General features: G+C 36.2%; 1 protein-coding gene and 1 long non-coding RNA gene across 3 annotated transcripts in view; one reads left to right on the top strand and one right to left on the bottom strand.

Annotated features, from left to right (window-relative positions):
• Window positions 1–6,089: 6,089 nt before the first annotated feature.
• On the bottom strand, window positions 6,090–14,340 carry LOC148363051 (uncharacterized). The gene is made up of 3 exons (XR_015850957.1): window positions 14,191–14,340; window positions 6,299–6,456; window positions 6,090–6,232 (listed from the first exon to the last, which is right to left on the bottom strand). It is a non-coding gene; the product is annotated as an uncharacterized LOC148363051 (long non-coding RNA).
• The window catches only part of ppm1h (protein phosphatase, Mg2+/Mn2+ dependent, 1H), a 40,338-nt gene continuing 34,955 nt past the window's right edge, over window positions 13,571–18,953 (top strand). For both annotated transcript variants that reach the window (XM_088340645.1, XM_088340646.1), the window contains exon 1: window positions 13,571–13,898. In XM_088340645.1, coding sequence (XP_088196771.1) covers window positions 13,666–13,898 — 233 coding nt within the window. In that variant the 5' untranslated portion in view covers window positions 13,571–13,665. The remainder of the gene's footprint in view (window positions 13,899–18,953) is intronic.

Here is an 18,953-nt window from a genome sequence, read left to right as displayed (position 1 = left end):
AGAGTGTTGAAGTGTTTTTTTTCCATGAAATTTGTCCTTAATAATGGTTTCAAAACAATGTGCATGCAAAGTTCTTTTGTAAAAATGCCACAAATCACTGCAAACGATAAGCATATCGTCATATTCACTTTCGGTGTAGACTGCACTGAGCGAGAGAGAGAGAGAAGGAAGTGCCTTGCGTTGTGTGCAGGGATCCGCCCACCTGTACCGCTCACCCAATCAAAGTCGTTTGCCAGCGTTTTCATTTATCAGTTTAAATGGTTTCTTAGCGAACTTCTGCATTAAGTTGCTTCGGCTTTATATGGACCAAAATCGGGATGAAATCACTTGACTTTGGAACGCCACAGAGAGATGTACAATAGTTACATTTGATTTCGGAGCCATATGTACTCATGAAAAGAGCCATATATGGCTCCCGAGCCATAGGTTCCCTACCCCTGGGCTAAGCGATAGCCGTTCTCTTTTTCTCCTACCTGGCAGACTCGTTGTGTGTCGGCCACGTGGCGCGGCCGTGCGGGCATGCACTGCGACCAAATCACTCAGTAACAACAAGTAAGAGGATGATATCAGATTTACACCATGTTTGCTGGTTCTTGGGAATGAGCATTTTTTTCTGTAAGTGAATCCCCCTAAATCAACTTGCAATTTAGCGGGAAATTTTCTTTTTGTGGAAGTAACTTTCAGCAGTTGAAAACTGATAATCTCTGCTTCCCTTTTTTCCCCAATATCATTAAATCTCTGTGTTGATAAATAGTGTGTCCTATTACAAACGGCCTGAATCATTGATTCCATTTTCTTGGGATTAGTAATGTATATCGGAACTCAAGGAACTCAACGTGAATACAATATTTTTTATCACTGTAAGAAAAGAAGAGGTGGAGCACAAGCAACACCTCGAGGCAAATTTTTTAATTGAATACAGTAAAGAATAATTCCCTTTAATCCTAACGATTTTCAAAATTAAAGCTCGAAAACTCTCGACATACTGTATATACTCACATATAAGCCTACATCCCCTATAAGCCACATAGCCTTTTTGATGCACCCCGCTAACAAAAACTGATAAAGATACATCGTCACGCTTAAAACAATTTTGGGGATCTATTTGAGGAAAAGGTGTGTGGAGATTGGGCTCAAGTGTGTCCAGTTCCAGACTGATAGGCATCCTTTGAGGGAAGGTGGCGTACCAGATCCTGACATGGCCCTCGCCTTCAGGGGCCAAAGGGCAGACTGACCAAAGAAAAACAAAACCCCCAAAAATCACAGAGGCCGGGATGGAGGCAGGTGTGCTTAACAAATGAAGGTATTTATATTTAGGAACCCGGAACAACAAACCAAACCAAAAAAAAAGTCTTAAAACAACAAGCAAAGTGGCCAAACCTGGAGGTAAGTTGGTGGACCAGGTACTGACATGACCTCCCCCTCACGAGCCAGAAGCCAGATGGACCAAAGAGAAAAAAAAACCTCCAGAAAATCACAGAGGCTGCAGCAGACAGTTCTTCGCTGGAGCAGGGGATGGCTGAAGGTCTTTGTTCGTCCCTGTCTAAACAGGACCAGAAGCCAGGACAGGAACCTTCTCGCTGCCAGGACAGGGACTACAAGCAGCCGGGGGACCCTCCCCTTACCGCACGGACAGGATACAGAAGCTGTCAACGGACCCTTCTCTTACCGCCAGGACAGGGTACAGAAGCAACCGAGGGACTTTTTTCCTTCCCACCCGGGATAGGGATGTAGAAGCTTCCTGTGAAGTCCTTCAGTTTCTGCCACAATTTGTGTGTGGACCCAAATGCAGGGAAGCCTAGATGGATGCAGGAGTTCCCAACAAAAGGATGACATTTATTTCCAAAAACCAGGAACAACAAACCAAACCAAAACAACAAGTTTTAAAACAAGCAAAGTGTCCTAACCTGGGAGGAAGGTGGTGGACCAGATCCTGACATGCCCACACCTCATTTAGAAGCTATCATTTCTGCAAATGAAGGATCTACAGAATATGGATCTATTGAGGCACCTAAATGTATGCACCTGCTTCTTTTGTTTAAGTATTGTGCTTCCTGTAGCTTAAAATGAGGATCTTGATTCTGGTTGAAGGTCTTTTGGACCCTTCTTCTTTACAAGTTTAGTCAGGTTTCAGGTCATTTGACAGTTGTTTTGAGTCTCCCATAATTCCACTCTTCAGAGTAAATGCAAATACCCTTTAGGTCAGGGCTCATTGGACTTACCGAGCAAATGTTGTGTTTTTTTAATATTTAAAGCCTTTAAATCGATAAAAGATAAATCTTCCTGAAATTGCCGATCCGAGCAACCAGTGATTTATAGGAAATTCTTACAAATGATCAAAGGTGCACAAAGTTTTTTTATCGGGCCGTATTGGAAGGCACAACTTTTACGGGACTCATAATCGAATCGCAGCCCCGAAGCAAAAATGTGATTGATGGTGTTTGGATTTGATTTTGAATCTTTTATAAAGTGAGACAAAAACACGTAAATCAGGCGTAGTCTCGGATGAACTTGCGGGGAAACGAGTTTACCCGAGAATGCTCGTCTAGTAAATGAATATAATATACGGTTATACATTTTTAGGATGAATAATTAACGGCCCAGTGTTTGTTTTCATTTTCTTTTTGTTTAGTTTTAATATTTATATCACACAGCCTCCAATTTTGAATTTGAATATATATTTATTTTAAATATTTCACCGTTTTTGTTGTACTTCTGTTGAGAGATTGAGTAAATTAAAAATAAAATATCCAGTTGCCTTTTCAGATATGATTATAAATTGCTATATCTCGTGATTCCATAATTATTTTCAGCAAGATTTTAAATTGAGACAATAATGTCAAGAACCAGACTAGGATCAGGACTCAAATGCATGACATTTCTCACACAAGCCTTTTATTTTACGGGAAATAGGGAGTCATGCACGTAAGGCAGCTGTCTGGTGAGAATGATCGGAAGCCAGAGGCCGACGAGATTGATACCAATTGGCCGAGCAAATATCGCACGGATGGGGTCGATACTGGACAGGACGGGACAGACAGGATTGATATCAAAACAGGATATCGGAAATTAAACAGGACAAACTAGACAGGAACAAAATTGTAGACCGAAACAGGACAAAGTAAAGGGGAACAATAGTGGACAGGAAATACCAACAGGAAACAGGACCGGGACAAAACCCAAAATTTGCGGGGCACAGGTTCATTGACGGACTGACAAAGGAAGAGTGAGAGCACTGAGCTTAAAAAGATGGAAAGCCAATCTGTCAACGAGCCGCAGTTGGCGCCACACAGGCTGGGCCAATTGGGCGCCATGGCAACCGTGACAAATAATCAAGCAATCTGGGATATTAAAACTGTTTTTTATTAAAATAAGAATATTTTTTGTTTTATTAAAATTGTTAATATTTTATAATATTTTAATTAAAAATGAATTATTTAAATGTTTAAGAATCCATTTTGGATAAATTTAAAAAAATAAACGTTATAAATTAAAAAGTATTTTTCAGTATTTTGAAATATTTCAAACTGACACAATTATCTGCAATCTGCTATATTTTAATGCTATTATGGTAAAATAAAATGTGTCTTTATTAACTTCTATATTGTTTTTATTTTAACAGATAATAATACAATTTTAATGTAATAATACATCATTTTAAACTATTATTTATTCTATGACCATTTTAATACTCATCTATTTAAAAATCTAGCAAAAAAGAGAAGAAAAATGGGCTAAACTAAAATAAGAACGACAAAATTTGAAAAAAGAGAAAAAACAAAAAAATTAAAACACCCTAATTTTAAAACAAATATCATTTTTGATAATAATTTAATCAGATAAAATCTATGTAAAAATCTAGCAAAAAAATGAGAAACAAGAAAATTAAAAAAGAAAGACAATAGTAGCAAAAAAGAGAAAAAAAGGTTAAACTAAAAAAAGACAAAATATGAAAATATAGAAAAAAAATTCAAAACACCAGCATTTTAAAACCAATGACATTCTATTCACAGTGACTAGATTTGTAATTATAATTTATTCATATAACTGTCATGAACCGGAACAGGATCAGGACCCAAATGCGTGACGTTTCTCAAACAAGCCTTTTATTTTACAGGAAATGGCGAGTCATGGACGATAGGCAGCAGTCTGGCGTGGAATGATGGGAAGCCAGAGTTTGACGAGATTGATACCAATCCCTGAGCAGATATCGGACAGATGGGGTCGATACCGGACAGGACGGAACAGATAGGATTGATATCAAAACAGGATATCAAAAATAAACATGTCAAACTAGACGGGAACAAAACTGGAAACCGACATTAAACAACGGGACGGACAGGACTGATATCAAAACAGGATATCGAAATTAAACAGGACAAAAAATAAACGGGAACGAAACTGCAAACCAATATTACACAGGACAAAATAAAAGGTAACAATTCCGGACAGGAAATACCAACAGGAAACAGGACCGAGTCAAAACCCACGTCTTGTGGGGCAGAGGTTCGTTGGCGGACTGACAAAGGAAGAGTGAGAGCACTGAGCTTAAATAGACGGAAAGCCAATCTGTCAACGAGCCGCAGCTGGCGCCACACGGGCGGGCCAATTGGGCTCCATGGCAACCGTGACAATAACAATAAATTATTTCATTTCATTATTTATTTTAGAACTGTTTTAAGACCTAAAATAATTTAAACATCCAGCAAATGAAGAGAGAAAACAGATACATCCAACAACAAGAAAGACAAAATAAAAAATAAGAAGAATAAAAACAAAAAAGAGAAACCCCCATTGTATTTGACAATTACTAGTTCTGAAAGTAGCTAACCAGTGACGGCTCATTGTGATTTACTAGGAAATGTGATTTCAAATTAGCATTGAGTCGAGTGGTTGATTGATCCTATTTTAATTTTCACCATTCACGGATCCCTTAACCGCCATGGTCGTAGGGGCACCACTTCCTGTGGTGTGTCTTGGGCAAGTACATCCTAGTTTTTTGGGTAGGGGTTTGCTCCCCCACATGAAACAGTACTGGTTTCCATGAAGCAGAAGAAGCCTCCTGATCTGACTCAGAATTTGAATTCTACTTCTCACAAATTCCAACCTGGTGATAACATAGTAATAGCACATTAATAACATAGTAATAACACAAGTTGTCATTTTAGGAATGCATATCAAACTGGAAGCCCTTTGTGCTCATCAGTGCCAACAAAATAGAGCTCTCAGTTTCAAAAAGGTTTTTTTGCGCCTCTGTGGAGGGAAATTTAAAAAAAAAGAATGTGGGAAGAGAACAATAGCATGGAAGGAAAAGGGGGCGTTAACACGTCAAAGAGTGGCCTATTCAATCCTCGACTGCTAAAAAATGACTTCCACATGTATTGAGTGAGCGCAGAAGACATTAGTCTTATGTAGCGCAATCAAAACAAGAATCCGCCTTAGAAAAAGAACAAAATGTATTGAAGATTTTGGGCCCAGGGTGCCAGCTGCAGTCGCGATTGTCCCCATTTCCTGCGAGGACAAACACGGACGTTCTTAAATTGTTTTTGCTTGTCTGGATTATTTCGGGCTGATAGAAGATTGGATTGGGCTGCTCGGAGTGGTCGGTGGGCAGGAGTTGCAATACTAAGACCACACACGGCAGAAGTTTGTCAATTTTGTTGGTTTTTATTGAGGGTGCCAGGACACCAAACCTAGCTGAAGACGTTCTCCAAGGCCCAAAGCACACCTATATTCTTCTTTCTGACAGAAACATTACTCGGACAAAAATGGAAAACAAATATTTTGAGAACAAAAATAAAATGTATTTCAAAAACATTTATTTTTCCTAGTAAAAAAGAAAAATATATAATTTCAAAAACCCCAAAAAATATATAAATGAAAAATTAAAAATGAAATCAATTTGACTGTTTTTAGGAACACATATTCTGACAAAAAAGATTATCCCCCCCCAAAAAAAACACCAAACAACTTATTCAAAATACAAAAAAATATAAATAATTCAAAAAACAGATACAAAATTAATGGGACAATTATTTTATTTTATTTCAAAAAACAAATAATAAAATCCCAAAACACTACAAATATTTAAAAAAAACACACGAAATGTTTTTTAAGTATATCCATCCATCCATCCATTATCTGCATCACTTATCCTCAGTAGGGCCACAGGTGTGATGGAGCCCATCCCAGCCATCTCTGGGCAATGGGCAGGGGACTTTCAGGACCAGAACTGAAACAGGACCCAATAGCGTAACGTTACTACAAGTTTTATTGAAAGAAAGAGGAACGGCCTGACCCACGATCCGGTGTTCGCTGGACGAGGGAAGCAAGTCGCTCTCGCACTCGGACTGTGATCCAAACACGGAAGCGATGGCGGTGTCAGGGATGGAAAAACTGGTCGGTAGCCTGGACCGGGATAACAAAGCGTGGTCGGGGTCGGAAATGAGTCGTAAGCTAGGACGGGAGAGTAGACAATAGTCTGGGTCAAAAACTGGTTGTAAGGCGGGAAGGGAGAGCAGACGTGGTCGGGATCAAAACGGATCGTAGCCAGAGACAAATGGGAGCAAAAACGGGACAGGTGGGAGTCAGGGTCGAAAACGGATTGCCTTGTATAAACAGAGGTTCGCAGACGGACTGACAACAGGGGACTGACAGGACCGGGTTCAAATAGTGACAGGGAGCCAATCAGAACCCACGGCGGTTGGCGCCAAATGAGCGGGCACAGGTGATTCACATCGGTAATCATGACAGGGACACCCTCAACTGGTTGCAAGCACTAAAGTATATTATGACACCATCCCCTGATCCAGAGCCAACATGAGGGCAAGGAAAAACTCTGCATGAGGAAATTAAGAAACCTTAACTCCGGGTGATATTAGATTTACCAATGTTCAAAGCAGTGTTTGAAAACATTTCACAGCATTTAGATGGACTAATAATTAATATTTCAGAAAAACTGTCAAAAACATAAACACTTAAAGCAATTTGTATATATCTTTCCGGCTGCTGTAAATAAAGCACTGCTACTTCTTTGCAAAGTATGACCGGGATTTATTTTTATTATATTTTGTGGTCATTCTAAAAATTCTGAGTATACACAATCGTAGTTGCAATCGTTAAAACACTTCCTGAATTCCCACAAACTTTTTACGGCTCAAAAATCAAAATCTACTCATTTTTTTGGCTTTCCGTTTGCTACCTCTAGTGGACAAAAAAGTTATGACAGGACTGATTTTTAAATACTATTAGTCGCAATATATATTCAAAACTGCAGTCTGGTACAAAATGGAAATACAGACAAAACTGTTATACGAAAAAACTACAACAAAAATCTTTTTCGAAAAAAGGACAAAAAAATTGTTTCGATTTTTTAAAAAGAAAGAAAACGTCTAAAAACAAAAACATATATTTTAAAAAAAATCCAAATAATACAGAGAAATAATTATTTCAAAAAAAGAGAAAAGATATATATTTAAAAACATAGAACCAAATATTAAAAAGAGCAATATTTTTGTCTGAAAAATATAAAAAATAATATTACAAATAAACACAGTTTTGCTTGAAAAGAAAAAAACGAAGAAATATTTTGTACAACAGAAAATGAAAATTCTAAAAAAAAAAAAAACTCAAAATATCAAAACACAAAAAAAATAAAACACGGGGAAAAACATAACAGTTATTTAAATAAACTGGGGGAAAATAAAAAAAATATATTATCATTCTGAAAACTGAAAAAGTATTCCAAAAACCATTTCTAAATAGAAAACCTTTTTTTTAAAAAATGAAAGAAAATAGAAACACAGAAATATTTCAAAACACAGAAGAAAGAAAGAAACATTTCCCTTCATAATCCAATTAATAATATTCAAAAATGAACAAAAACAAAAAAACTGAAAAATAACAAATGAGACATTTAATTTTCAAAAAGCGGAAGATATAACCTGAAAAATATTTCCACAAAAGAAAACAATGCTGTATTTAAAGAAAAAAGAAACATTAAAATCAAAAGCACAGAAAAAAGATTTCGAACCACGCAAAAATAAATTTCCATAAACAGAACATATATATATATATATATATATATATATATATATATATATATATATATATATATATATATATATATATATATATATATATATATATATATATATATATATATATATAAAACATAGAAATCCATCCATCCATGATCTGCACCGCTTATCCTCAGTAAGGTCGCGGGGTAAAATAGGTATATAAAATATATATTTATATTTATTTGTATGTATAAATATACAGCGAAACGGATTTATTTCAACTAAGTAAGTTTAAAATCAGGTACAAAAGTTTTTGAAAATGACAAGAATCAATTTCAATAAAACACCATAAAAACGGTCCATACATTCTACATATTCTGCAAAATCTACCTAACAAATAAAAAAAGGGAGGCAAATTCCAAATATTTGTTAAAAAAAAAGGTTGGATTACCGTCCTTTTTTCATGTTGTTATAGCAAAAAATGAGTTCTCAGATTTATAATGACTGTGGTTGTGTTTGTAAAGCAGAACCGTATATTCGGTGTACTTTAGCGACATCTACTGGTAAAAATATAATTGACATCTCCAAAACTATCCACTACTCAATTTACGAACGGGAGAATTCAACACCTCTTAATCCCCACAAACGCTTTTTATTTATTTTTATTTGTATCTAATATTATTATATAGAAAAAATGGCGGTTCTCAACTGTATTTGTATATTTTTATAGCAGTTGCAGTTATCCCCAGTGTATATTTTATACCCTTTAGCGACATCTGCTGGTCAAATAGTACATTACATCACTCAAAATCCGTGACTCGACATACGAACACAACATTTCGAATTTACGAACGGCGTATGGTGAAGAACTAAATGAAAAAAATAGCCCAACACTTTACTTGGGTAAAAGAAACATTGAATACGATCATCAAAGTCCAGCAGATCAACAATAAATTACATTTAATTTAAAAATAGATTAAAATAATAAAGGTAAATTCAGGTACTTTAATAAATAATAAAATAATAATAGCATAAATCAAATAAATAAATTAGGTGCGAGTAGCACATTTAAAGCCTTGGCACTATTTTTTAAACTGGCCCTGCAGGAAGAACATCAGGGGTCAACAACCCAAAATATTAAAAGAGCCATATTGGAACAAAAAAACAAAATTGTCAGGAGCCACAATAAATTAAATGCCTTACATAAGCCTTATAATGAATGCAATACATGCTGTATGTATCAATATTAGCCTACTCTTTTAATAACTACAAGTTGGATGCAGCACATCCTGTAGAGAATGACGTGACTGCTCAGTTGTATGACACCTCTCAAATTTAACTTCATCACTATATTAATGATGTAGGGATTTTTCTAGCTTTAGTTTTGAAAATCGTTAGGATTTAAAGGATTTTTTCTTTACTGCATGTCATGAACCAGGTCAGGAAACAGGAATAGAGAACCCAATTGCGTAACGTTACTCACGTTACTCTTCTTCTTCTTCTTCTTCACAGTCTATTGGGGAGAAGAGGAATGAGCGTACAACCGATCCGTGGATCGTTGGTCACGGGAGTAGATTGATCGCCACAAGGAAATGGTCAAAATCAAACAACTCAGGGCGAGAACAAAACAGGGGCAAAACACAGGCGAAAACGGAGATTCACAGGGCTTGACAAAGCAAGAGCAAAAGAACACAGGCAAAAAGAGGATTCACAGGCTTGGCATGTAACAGAGTTTAAAAGGGGCCTTGCAGAAGTTTCGCAGATACTCTGACAACTAATGGCTCAAAGGATCGCGTTTAAGTACTCCCAAGGAGCAATCTGTCAACACGTTTCAGCCGGTGAACTTCTTACACTGATGAAAAAAAATGCAATTACGTTATCACTTTGAGTTCTTCGAGTTCTGATATAAATGACTAATCCCAAGAAATTGATTCAATGAACCAGGCCGAATGAAATAGAACACTCAATTCATTAACACAGAGAATTAATTATAGGGAAAAAGGGGAGGGGAAGCGCCGGAGACAATGGGAGTTTTCGACCACTCAAAGTCAGGAAGTTACTAGCACAAGTTTCCATTGTAATGCTCGTCGATTTGGGGAGAAACGCTTATTCCCAAGAACCAGCAAACATGGAATTAAGTTTGAAACCGTCCGAGAGGTCGCAACGTGTGGCCTTCGTGCTGAACTCAAGGTCGTAGCCATGAGTCAGTCAGGTAGGAGAAAAAAAGAGAACGACCTATCAGCTACTCTTTTTATGTGGACCAGGGACGCTTGACCAGATCATGCTTTTTTGGGCGTCGTCTAAGATATCTGAGACCACCAGGATCGAACGACGGTGTTTGAAGTTGCTAAACTTGTTAGAAAGCCAAAGAAGTAATAAATTAGCGTAATGTTCTCTACTTGACAACGTCCCTCCAATCAAAATCATTACGCATGGTGACAATATTATTTTATTAATGCGTTTCCTTACATATTTTAATTCAAAACTTCATTTTATCAGATTTAATTACAATACATGGTGAATTGGTACGTCTGGGAATTGTCAAAACGGGGACGCCGCTGTTCCATCCAGTGAGTTTGAAACAAAGAAGGTGTAACTCATTTTTGCTCTGGACTTACTTGCTCAACAAGTAGCTACAGAAAGTTGATTTTTTAGATTAAATTAAAGAAATGCAATTTTGGAAATCCAATTTTTAGTTTGAGGATTGGAAAAATTATATAAATGGTGCAAAATATGTCACTCATTTGTTCAACAAAATGCAGCATGCATATATATATATATATGTATATATATATATATATATATAAACAATCAAATTAGAAACCTTTTCAAAAGGCAAAGTAAATAGAATCTCATTGATACGGTTTAAGTTTGATTGCTGTGGTGTTATTTTTCTCTTTTTACCTTTGGGCTCCATGGCCTGCTTTGCAAGTGACGCTGCACCTTTAAAAGGGGGTGGGGCTTGGGCTGCACAGCGGCTTTCACTCAGGTGACACAGGAGAGAAGAAAAAAAGCATAGGACTCCGAGAAATGCGCGTACCTACGTGGAGGGGGTTTAATTAACGTGTTCAATGTAGCCTAATATGGCAGAGTAACAGCACTGTTTCTTCTCCACATATCTCCTCAAGTAAAAGTAAAAAGTATAGTAATTTGAAAATACTGTACCCCCAGAAGTACGAAATGTCCCACAACGTATATATAACAGAGTAAAAGTAACAAGTAACTACCCACCTCTGATTAAGAAACAGCACATACTGTACGTGCGTTTTTACATTGTTTCATGACCTATTGATGATTTTATATAAACATTTTTACTGCAATACAATTGTTTCCAATGACGTACATCAACGTTCTATCAAATTAAACAATCATTATAAAAAATATTTGAATGGAACTGCGTTTTGCATTCCAGAAATCACAGACACAAAAAAAGCTTTTTTTGGTATTTAGGTCAGTAGGACATTGCATACAAACCCGTGAATTATTAATTAGATATGCTTTTTTCTGTCAGTCTCTTCATTCAACACATTCCTAAGTACGGACAAATAAGTAAAAGACAACATGCTTTGTTTTAATTGCATATAAAAATAAAAAATAAATAAAATACTATAAAATAATGTGTTACTTTTGGTAAATAACGTTAATAATTCTGCTTTGTTAAAATTTGCTGTTGACATTTCGAATGTTGTTTTTATTTATTTATATTTATATTTTATATTTTATTCACATATTTTTTCGAAATATGTTTTTTCAGTCTTTTTTGAATGATATATCTATCATAAAAAATCCTCAAACTTCATTAAAAAAAAGAAAATAAATTAAATAATGAGAATATTTGTTTTTTTTATAAATATTTTTCTTATGTTTTTTGGGATATTTTAAACTATATTGTTTGCAGCTTTCATGAATATTTTTCTCTTTTTGTTTTTCCCATTTTTTTCCCAATTCAGTTTTCCGAATTATTTTTACTGCTTTTTCAAATGTTTTTTTTTTTACAAAAAAGACGATAAACAAATTAAAAAAAAATCTTTCGAAAACGGGAAAACAATATTTTCCCCCAAAAAACATTTTAAAAAAACTTTTAAAAAAACAACACATAATTTATTTTTATTTATTGTTGAATTTTTTTTCGAAAACAAAAGAAAACGGAAAAAAATAGTTTAAAAAAACACACTAAAATCATTAATAAAAACTAAAAAAAAGAATATTTTGAAAAATTAAAAACGTATTTAACCTAACCAGAAAAAAACATTCAAACAAATAGAAAAAATATATAAAAAAAACAGAAAAATAAATAAATAAATAAATAAATAAATAAATATATATATATATATATATATATATATATATATATATATATATATATATATATATATATATATATATATATATATATATATATATATATATATATATATATCAAAGAATGACAATACAAAGGAAATTATTATTATTATTATTATCTCTCATCTCATTCGCTGCACCGCTTATCCTCAGTAGGGTCGCGGGGGTGCTGGAGCCCATCCCAGCAATCATCAGGCAGTGGGCAGGGGACATCCTGAACTAGGGGTGGGGCTTGGGCTGCACAGCGGCTTTCACTCAGGTGACACAGGAGAGAAGAAAAAAAGCATAGGACTCCGAGAAATGTGCGTACCTACGTGGAGGGGGTTTAATTAACGTGTTCAATGTAGCCTAATATAGCCTAATATATATATATATATATATATATATATATATATATATATATATATATATATATATATATATATATATATATATATATATATATATATATATATATATATATATATATGTATACCAGCTCAGTAGCCTAGATGGTAAGGCGCCCGCTTTGAGACTGGGAGGTTCGGGTTCGCGCCCCGGCCGAGTCATTCCTAAGACTTAAAAAGTGGTCGGCGGCGCCCTCTCTTGGCTGCGGCTGCATCGGGTCAGGTGCAATCGACATTTCGTTCTGTGTACATTGTTACACAGAATGACAATACAAGGAAATTATTATTATTATTATTATATACATGGTTTAAACTTATTTTAAATTAGTAGATTATTACCATCATGAAATATTGTATTTATATGTTGTGTGAATTATAAGTGTGTCTATATGTGTTTAGGTGGGAAATGGCATATGTGTTTTCAACAGAGACGCCAAGTCATTCGTCTTCATGAATTTGTGAAGAGAAAATGTCAATTAAACCATTTAAAAAAAAATTAAAATTAAAAATCAAACAGGTAAAAACGGTAGTAAAAACCCCAAAATATCAAAAAACTGAAAACTTTATTCTTAAAAATGGGGGGAATGAAAAAATAAAATACAATTTTAGAATGATTAAGAAAAATAAGAAAGTGGATTACAAAGGTTGTCAAACCGTTTGTAGCCCAAGGGGAGTAAAAAATATCATTTACCATCTTTGTTTTTGTAATTTACTATATTGACTTTTATTTTCTATGAGTTTGATTTTGAGCGCGTGCTCATCGCTCACGTGACCCAACTCCGTGCGCAGGCTTGTTTCAATCAAAGCGCGCGTGCACGATGTATTTCCGGGTTCGGTGGGGTAAGAGGAGCCCACTCGAGTGTTGTCGTCTGTGGTGAACTCAACCACGGCGGAACCGAACCCCCGGAGTCGCCATGCTCACTCGGGTGAAGTCGGCAGTGGCCACCTTCATGGGGGGCGTGATGACGGCCAGCGGCGGTAGCGAGCCCCCCGGCGGTTCGGAAGCCGGTCCGAAATTTCCCTACGGAAGACCGGAGTTTCTGGGACTGACGCCGGACGAGGTGGAGTGCTCGGCGGATCACGTCGCCAGGCCCATCGTTATCCCGAAGGAGGGAAAGCGGCTCCCCTGCTTCACCGGCTACGCGGAGTGAGTAACCTGTTGGCTCCATCTTTTTTTTCCTTTCTTTTTGTACTCTAATCTTCGTTGGTCAAGTGTTTACCTCCTTTGTTGTTTCCTAACCGACTAAAATTGATAGTTGAAACATTTAATGAATTATAAGTACCTCATAAACAACACCAAATTTGTAAAACGCTGTCCAGTTCGTTTTAGACATTGGGGTGTCTCAAAATGGACGTTTGACTCATTTCATATTCCCAATGGACTTCATCAGATGGTCATAACACTTTAACGAATTAAAAGTACTACATAAATACCCTACCCAGCAACAGACGTCCAAAAAGGCTTCTTTTGGACTTTGGATTTTGGGCTAAATGTGGTCCAGTCTGTTTTTAACCACGATTAAATGGACTTTGACTCCTTTCTCGTCTCCCCAGCAGACTCAAGTAGATGGACAAAGTTTTAATGAATTATAAGTTCTACATAAACAACATTAAATTTTTAAAATGCTGTCCAGTCCGTTTTAGACATAATTTTGTCTCAAAATGGACATTTGACTCTATCTATCTACCTACCTACCCACCTAACCTGGTCATATCCCTTGATAGGGGCGACCGACAGCAAGGCAAACACACAAAGAAAAGGAAAAAGAACCAAAAACACAAAAAATGTGACCATGGCCAACCCAAACAAGTTAAGCACCTTGGCACACAAGTCGGTCATGCTTTCGTCCCTCTAGATGAAACGGGACACAAGAAAGCGGCCATGTCACTTGGGTCAGGGTGACGCAACACACTCTTGTTCAACAGCAGGGCCCGACAGCTTTCACTGGTTTACCCCTGCCGCATCATACAGGTGCCCTGCTCAGAGCGCGTCCAAACATCCCACTATCCTTTCACAACACCTCTCCACTCATTCCTATCACCAACAAGAGCTCTAGCTTCAACTATATTTAGACCTCTTTCCTGCAGTGCACTCATGACACCATCCATCCACGTCAATTGCGGCCTTCCTCTTGGTCTCCTTCTCTTTGCTTCTGCTCTGTAGATCCACTTCAACATTTGCTCCTCATCCATCCTCTCCATGTGTCCAAACCAACCGAGTACTTTCTTATCCACACGCTTGCTCAGTTCCACTACTACTCCAGGTCTTTCCCTCACATTCATACTTCTAAATGGATTTAAATTCATGGTCAAAACATTTTAATGAATTAGAATTTCTACGCAAATACCCTACCCCGCAACGGGCGTCCAAAAGGCTTCTTATGAACGTTGGATTTTGGGGGTCCAGTTAGATTTTAAATACGATTCAGTGGACTTTTGACCCTTTTCATGTCTCCCAGCGGACTCAAATCGATGGTTAACGTTAATGATATATAATTTCTACACCCAGGGTTCCTAGGGATCAGTTAAAATTGTTAAAAGGCATTGAATTCATTATTCTAAAAATAAGGCCTTTAATGGCATTAAAATGTTTTAAATCCAATTTTCAAAAGTCCTAAAATGTTAAACGCATCAGATTTATATTTGTTTCAACTCAGAAAATCAGTGGCATTTATCAATTGTCATTTTTAATAATTCACCGATTTACTTCCGTGGCAATGTCGCGTGACTACAATAACAGAACTATCAAAACAGTGATGTGTTTTCAGTCGGTCCTTTCAAAGCAGACGCATATCTTAGGTCTACCCAAAATGCACAAAGCAACTTTAGACCTGACGATTACTTCGAAATAATGTGAAAGTGTAAATTTAATGAAGTGGCTGTCCAACGAATGTTTTTCGCCATAGCTAAAAACTTTGCCAGGTAATGTTTATGAGGCACCATTTATTGTGCGCAAGAAATGTTTGTGTTTTTTTGTTTTGTGTGTTTTATTTGCTTTTTTTTCTCAACTAGGTCTTAAACTTTATTTCAAAAGGCATTAAAAGTCTTGAATTTAACTAGCCTTAAACTGTAGGAACCCTGCCACCAACAGCGTACGTCCAAGAGAGGTTGTATTTTGAGCTAAAAGGTTTCGTCTATTTTAGACCCGTATTGGTCTCCAGATTGACGTTTGACTCCTTTCATATCTCCCAACAGACTCGAATGGATAGTCAAAACATTTTAATGAATTCAAAGTTTTACATAAGAACCCACCGAGCATCAGACGTCCAGAAGACGGCTTCAATTTTGGGCTAAATGTAGTCCATTGAGTTTTTGATGATAAGTAAGTCCCAAAATGGACGTTTGACTCCTAGCATGTCTCCTAAAGAATTATAATGGATAGTCAAAAAATCTTAATGAATTATAAGTTTTAGATATGTGGCCCAACCAGTACTGAATACTTCTTTTGGAGGTTGGGCTTTGGGGTACATGGGGTCCAGCAGTGTTTTTCAACCACACTACTATGCTGTGAGACCTTGTCTAGTGTACCGCAAGATATTGACCGATTTTATCTTTGCAAGAAAGCATGCCAGTGCTCAGTATATTTGATTTCCCCCAGTCATCAGCCGAATAACGGTAACATTAATCTATAACAGTAGGTGGCAGTAGATTGCTATTTTTTCATTTCTTTTATACAGACGCTGCCCGACCTACGAACGAGTTAGGTTCAGGACGATCGTTCGTAAGTTGAATTTGTTCGAAAGTTTCTTCAGGGTTATATTTTGTATGTTTATGGTTTGTTTAAATACGTTTAAGGCTTGTATAAGTAACCTTTATTGCTTTGTACCAAAAAAATAAACATTTCTTAAAATAATATGCTTTTTAAAGATAAATAAAGTTAAGTTTAACTCATTTTTGGAAGATGGACTTCAAGAGTTAAGGGCAACTTTCTCCTCCGTGGTAGAAAGTGGCCGAAAAAAAGCAATCCAACCATTTTCTCAACCGCATCAAGCTTTCTTATTCCCCTTTATTTCAAAATAAACGGCTCGCCTCCTCCTTACACTTTACACCAACCATATTGAATGGATGCACGAGATATTAAATAATAAAAACATCATAGTTCTTAGCACGCTAGCGATACAGTACACGTTGTTATGATTACACAAGAACCAGGAAGTAGGAGGCGGATTTCTTCTTCGGTGAGGACGCTGGGTGACCTCTCACAGCGCCGCGCGACGGAAAGAAGCACTACAGCACTGTCCTCTATTCGGATGAAGTTGCACACTATACAAAATCTAACTTACAGCAATGTCCGTATATTTTTCGACATCCCGAAAAAAATGATCGTATCTGCCGGAATCAGTTAGTGGAATGTTCGTAAAGCGGGGAGCGTCTGTATAGTAATCATATACTCATGAGGTATTACAGGGGAATGTATTTAATAACTAATTTCATTTTAAATGAAAATGATAATTTTAAACTAAGGAGAGAAAACATCAATGAATTTTGAACTTGCAAAGAGAACAGGGAGAGAAGCCTTTATATAAGGAAGTCAAACATGCTCTAAAAGCCTCCCACAGCGCCCTTACTTTTTATTGAGAAACAAATAATACATCAAATAATTTAAAAACGCTGCACGTGATTTTTCTCATATATCTTATATTCTTGTTTTATATAAAATAAAGTAAAATACAGTCGTTTAAAAAAAAAACTGCTTTTTGTTCATTTGAAGTGTTATTTTTTTATGTTACTAAAAAAGAGAAATAACAAAATGACAGAAAATGGATAGTCAAAGCAATTTATTCAAATAAAATGTCTTCATAGACAACACACCCTGCACCCAATGTCCTGAAGACGTCTCTTGGATTTTGGGTATTGGCCTCGATATGGTCCTGTCTATTTTTGACTTGCTTGGTATCAACATTAATTTTTGACTCCTTTTTATATGTCCCAACAGACATTAATTGATCGTCAAAACATTTTAATTAATTCAAGGTTTTACATAAATAAATGGGCAATCCACTCCTTTCAAGTCTCTTAACAGACTTAAATGGATAGTAAAAAAAAGTTTATCCCCCCAAAAGGGAATGTAACAGTCTAACTGTAGACCAACTATTTTAGACAGATATGTTTAGCCGGTCTAACCTGGACCATATTTTGTTCCGAAAATGGTCATAGAGCGTTCGATTTCCTTTAAATTTCCCAACTCACTCAAATGAATACCCAAAACAGTTAAAGATGGGGTGTGCTGTTTGAGGTGTCCATAAAAAGTTAAATGTAGTATTTTTTTTGTCTTATGTATGTGTTAACAATACCCAACTGAGTTCAAAGACCCTTTATGTTTCTTTTTCCCCCACCGCGCCTATCTGCTTACCAAAGGTGTTCTTCCTGCAGAACTCATTAGGCTGGAGGAAAGTGGGAAAGGGTGCGGGGTTTGAGTGACTTCATGCTCATCATCATCAGTTTTTTGTTAGTGTAGCGTTAAAGTGATAAAAGTAAAAAGGGCCTCTTTCAAATACATCCCAAAAGCAAACCCAAACCTCCAAAAATATTTTTTTTAAAAACTAAGAGTTGCTCGAGCGCTTATAAGGAGTGCACAAACTTGATGCATGCACTGCGATCATGACTTTAAGTCAGAAGATGGCGGCAGAGAGTAACACATTTTCAAATTGCGGACAGCACCACTGAGCACAAGAGGGAATATTTTAAAATAAGAAAATATAAACAGTTGCGCCTCAGCTTGTGAACAGAAACCGTTTCAGGTTGGAGTTTGAAATCTGAAATTATTTTTCCCATTAGAAATAATGGTAAGCTCATCAATCCATTCTGGCCTTCATGAAAAGTCCACTCTTTTCAAAAATGCGTGTATCTAATCAGCAATTTAGTCCTTAACATGTAGATATACAGTGATACCTTGACACTTTACCCTAATCTGTTTGGGGTCAATGTTCAAACTCGGATTTGTTAGAGTATTCAAACATTTTTCCTGTACCGAGCAATTGTAATGCATTCCAAAATACCCAAAACATTAATAAGTCATGCACTTAAGCAACCGCAAGCACCCACAATATTAACAAAACCTAAAACAATAATAATTATTTAAATGTGTCAATAATGAAGAAAAACACGTAACACAAGTTTAGATCGTTTACTGTACCTTTCGAGTTCCTGTAAATTTTTGTCTGTCACAATCCTTTTTTTCTTTCTTATTTTTTCTCTTTTA

This window comes from Urocampus carinirostris, chromosome 7 (assembly GCF_059441175.1).
Source record: "Urocampus carinirostris isolate Australia breed hairy pipefish chromosome 7, RoL_Ucar_1.0, whole genome shotgun sequence".
Lineage (NCBI taxonomy): Eukaryota > Metazoa > Chordata > Actinopteri > Syngnathiformes > Syngnathidae > Urocampus > Urocampus carinirostris.
This window is presented reverse-complemented; position numbering and strand designations above follow the sequence as displayed.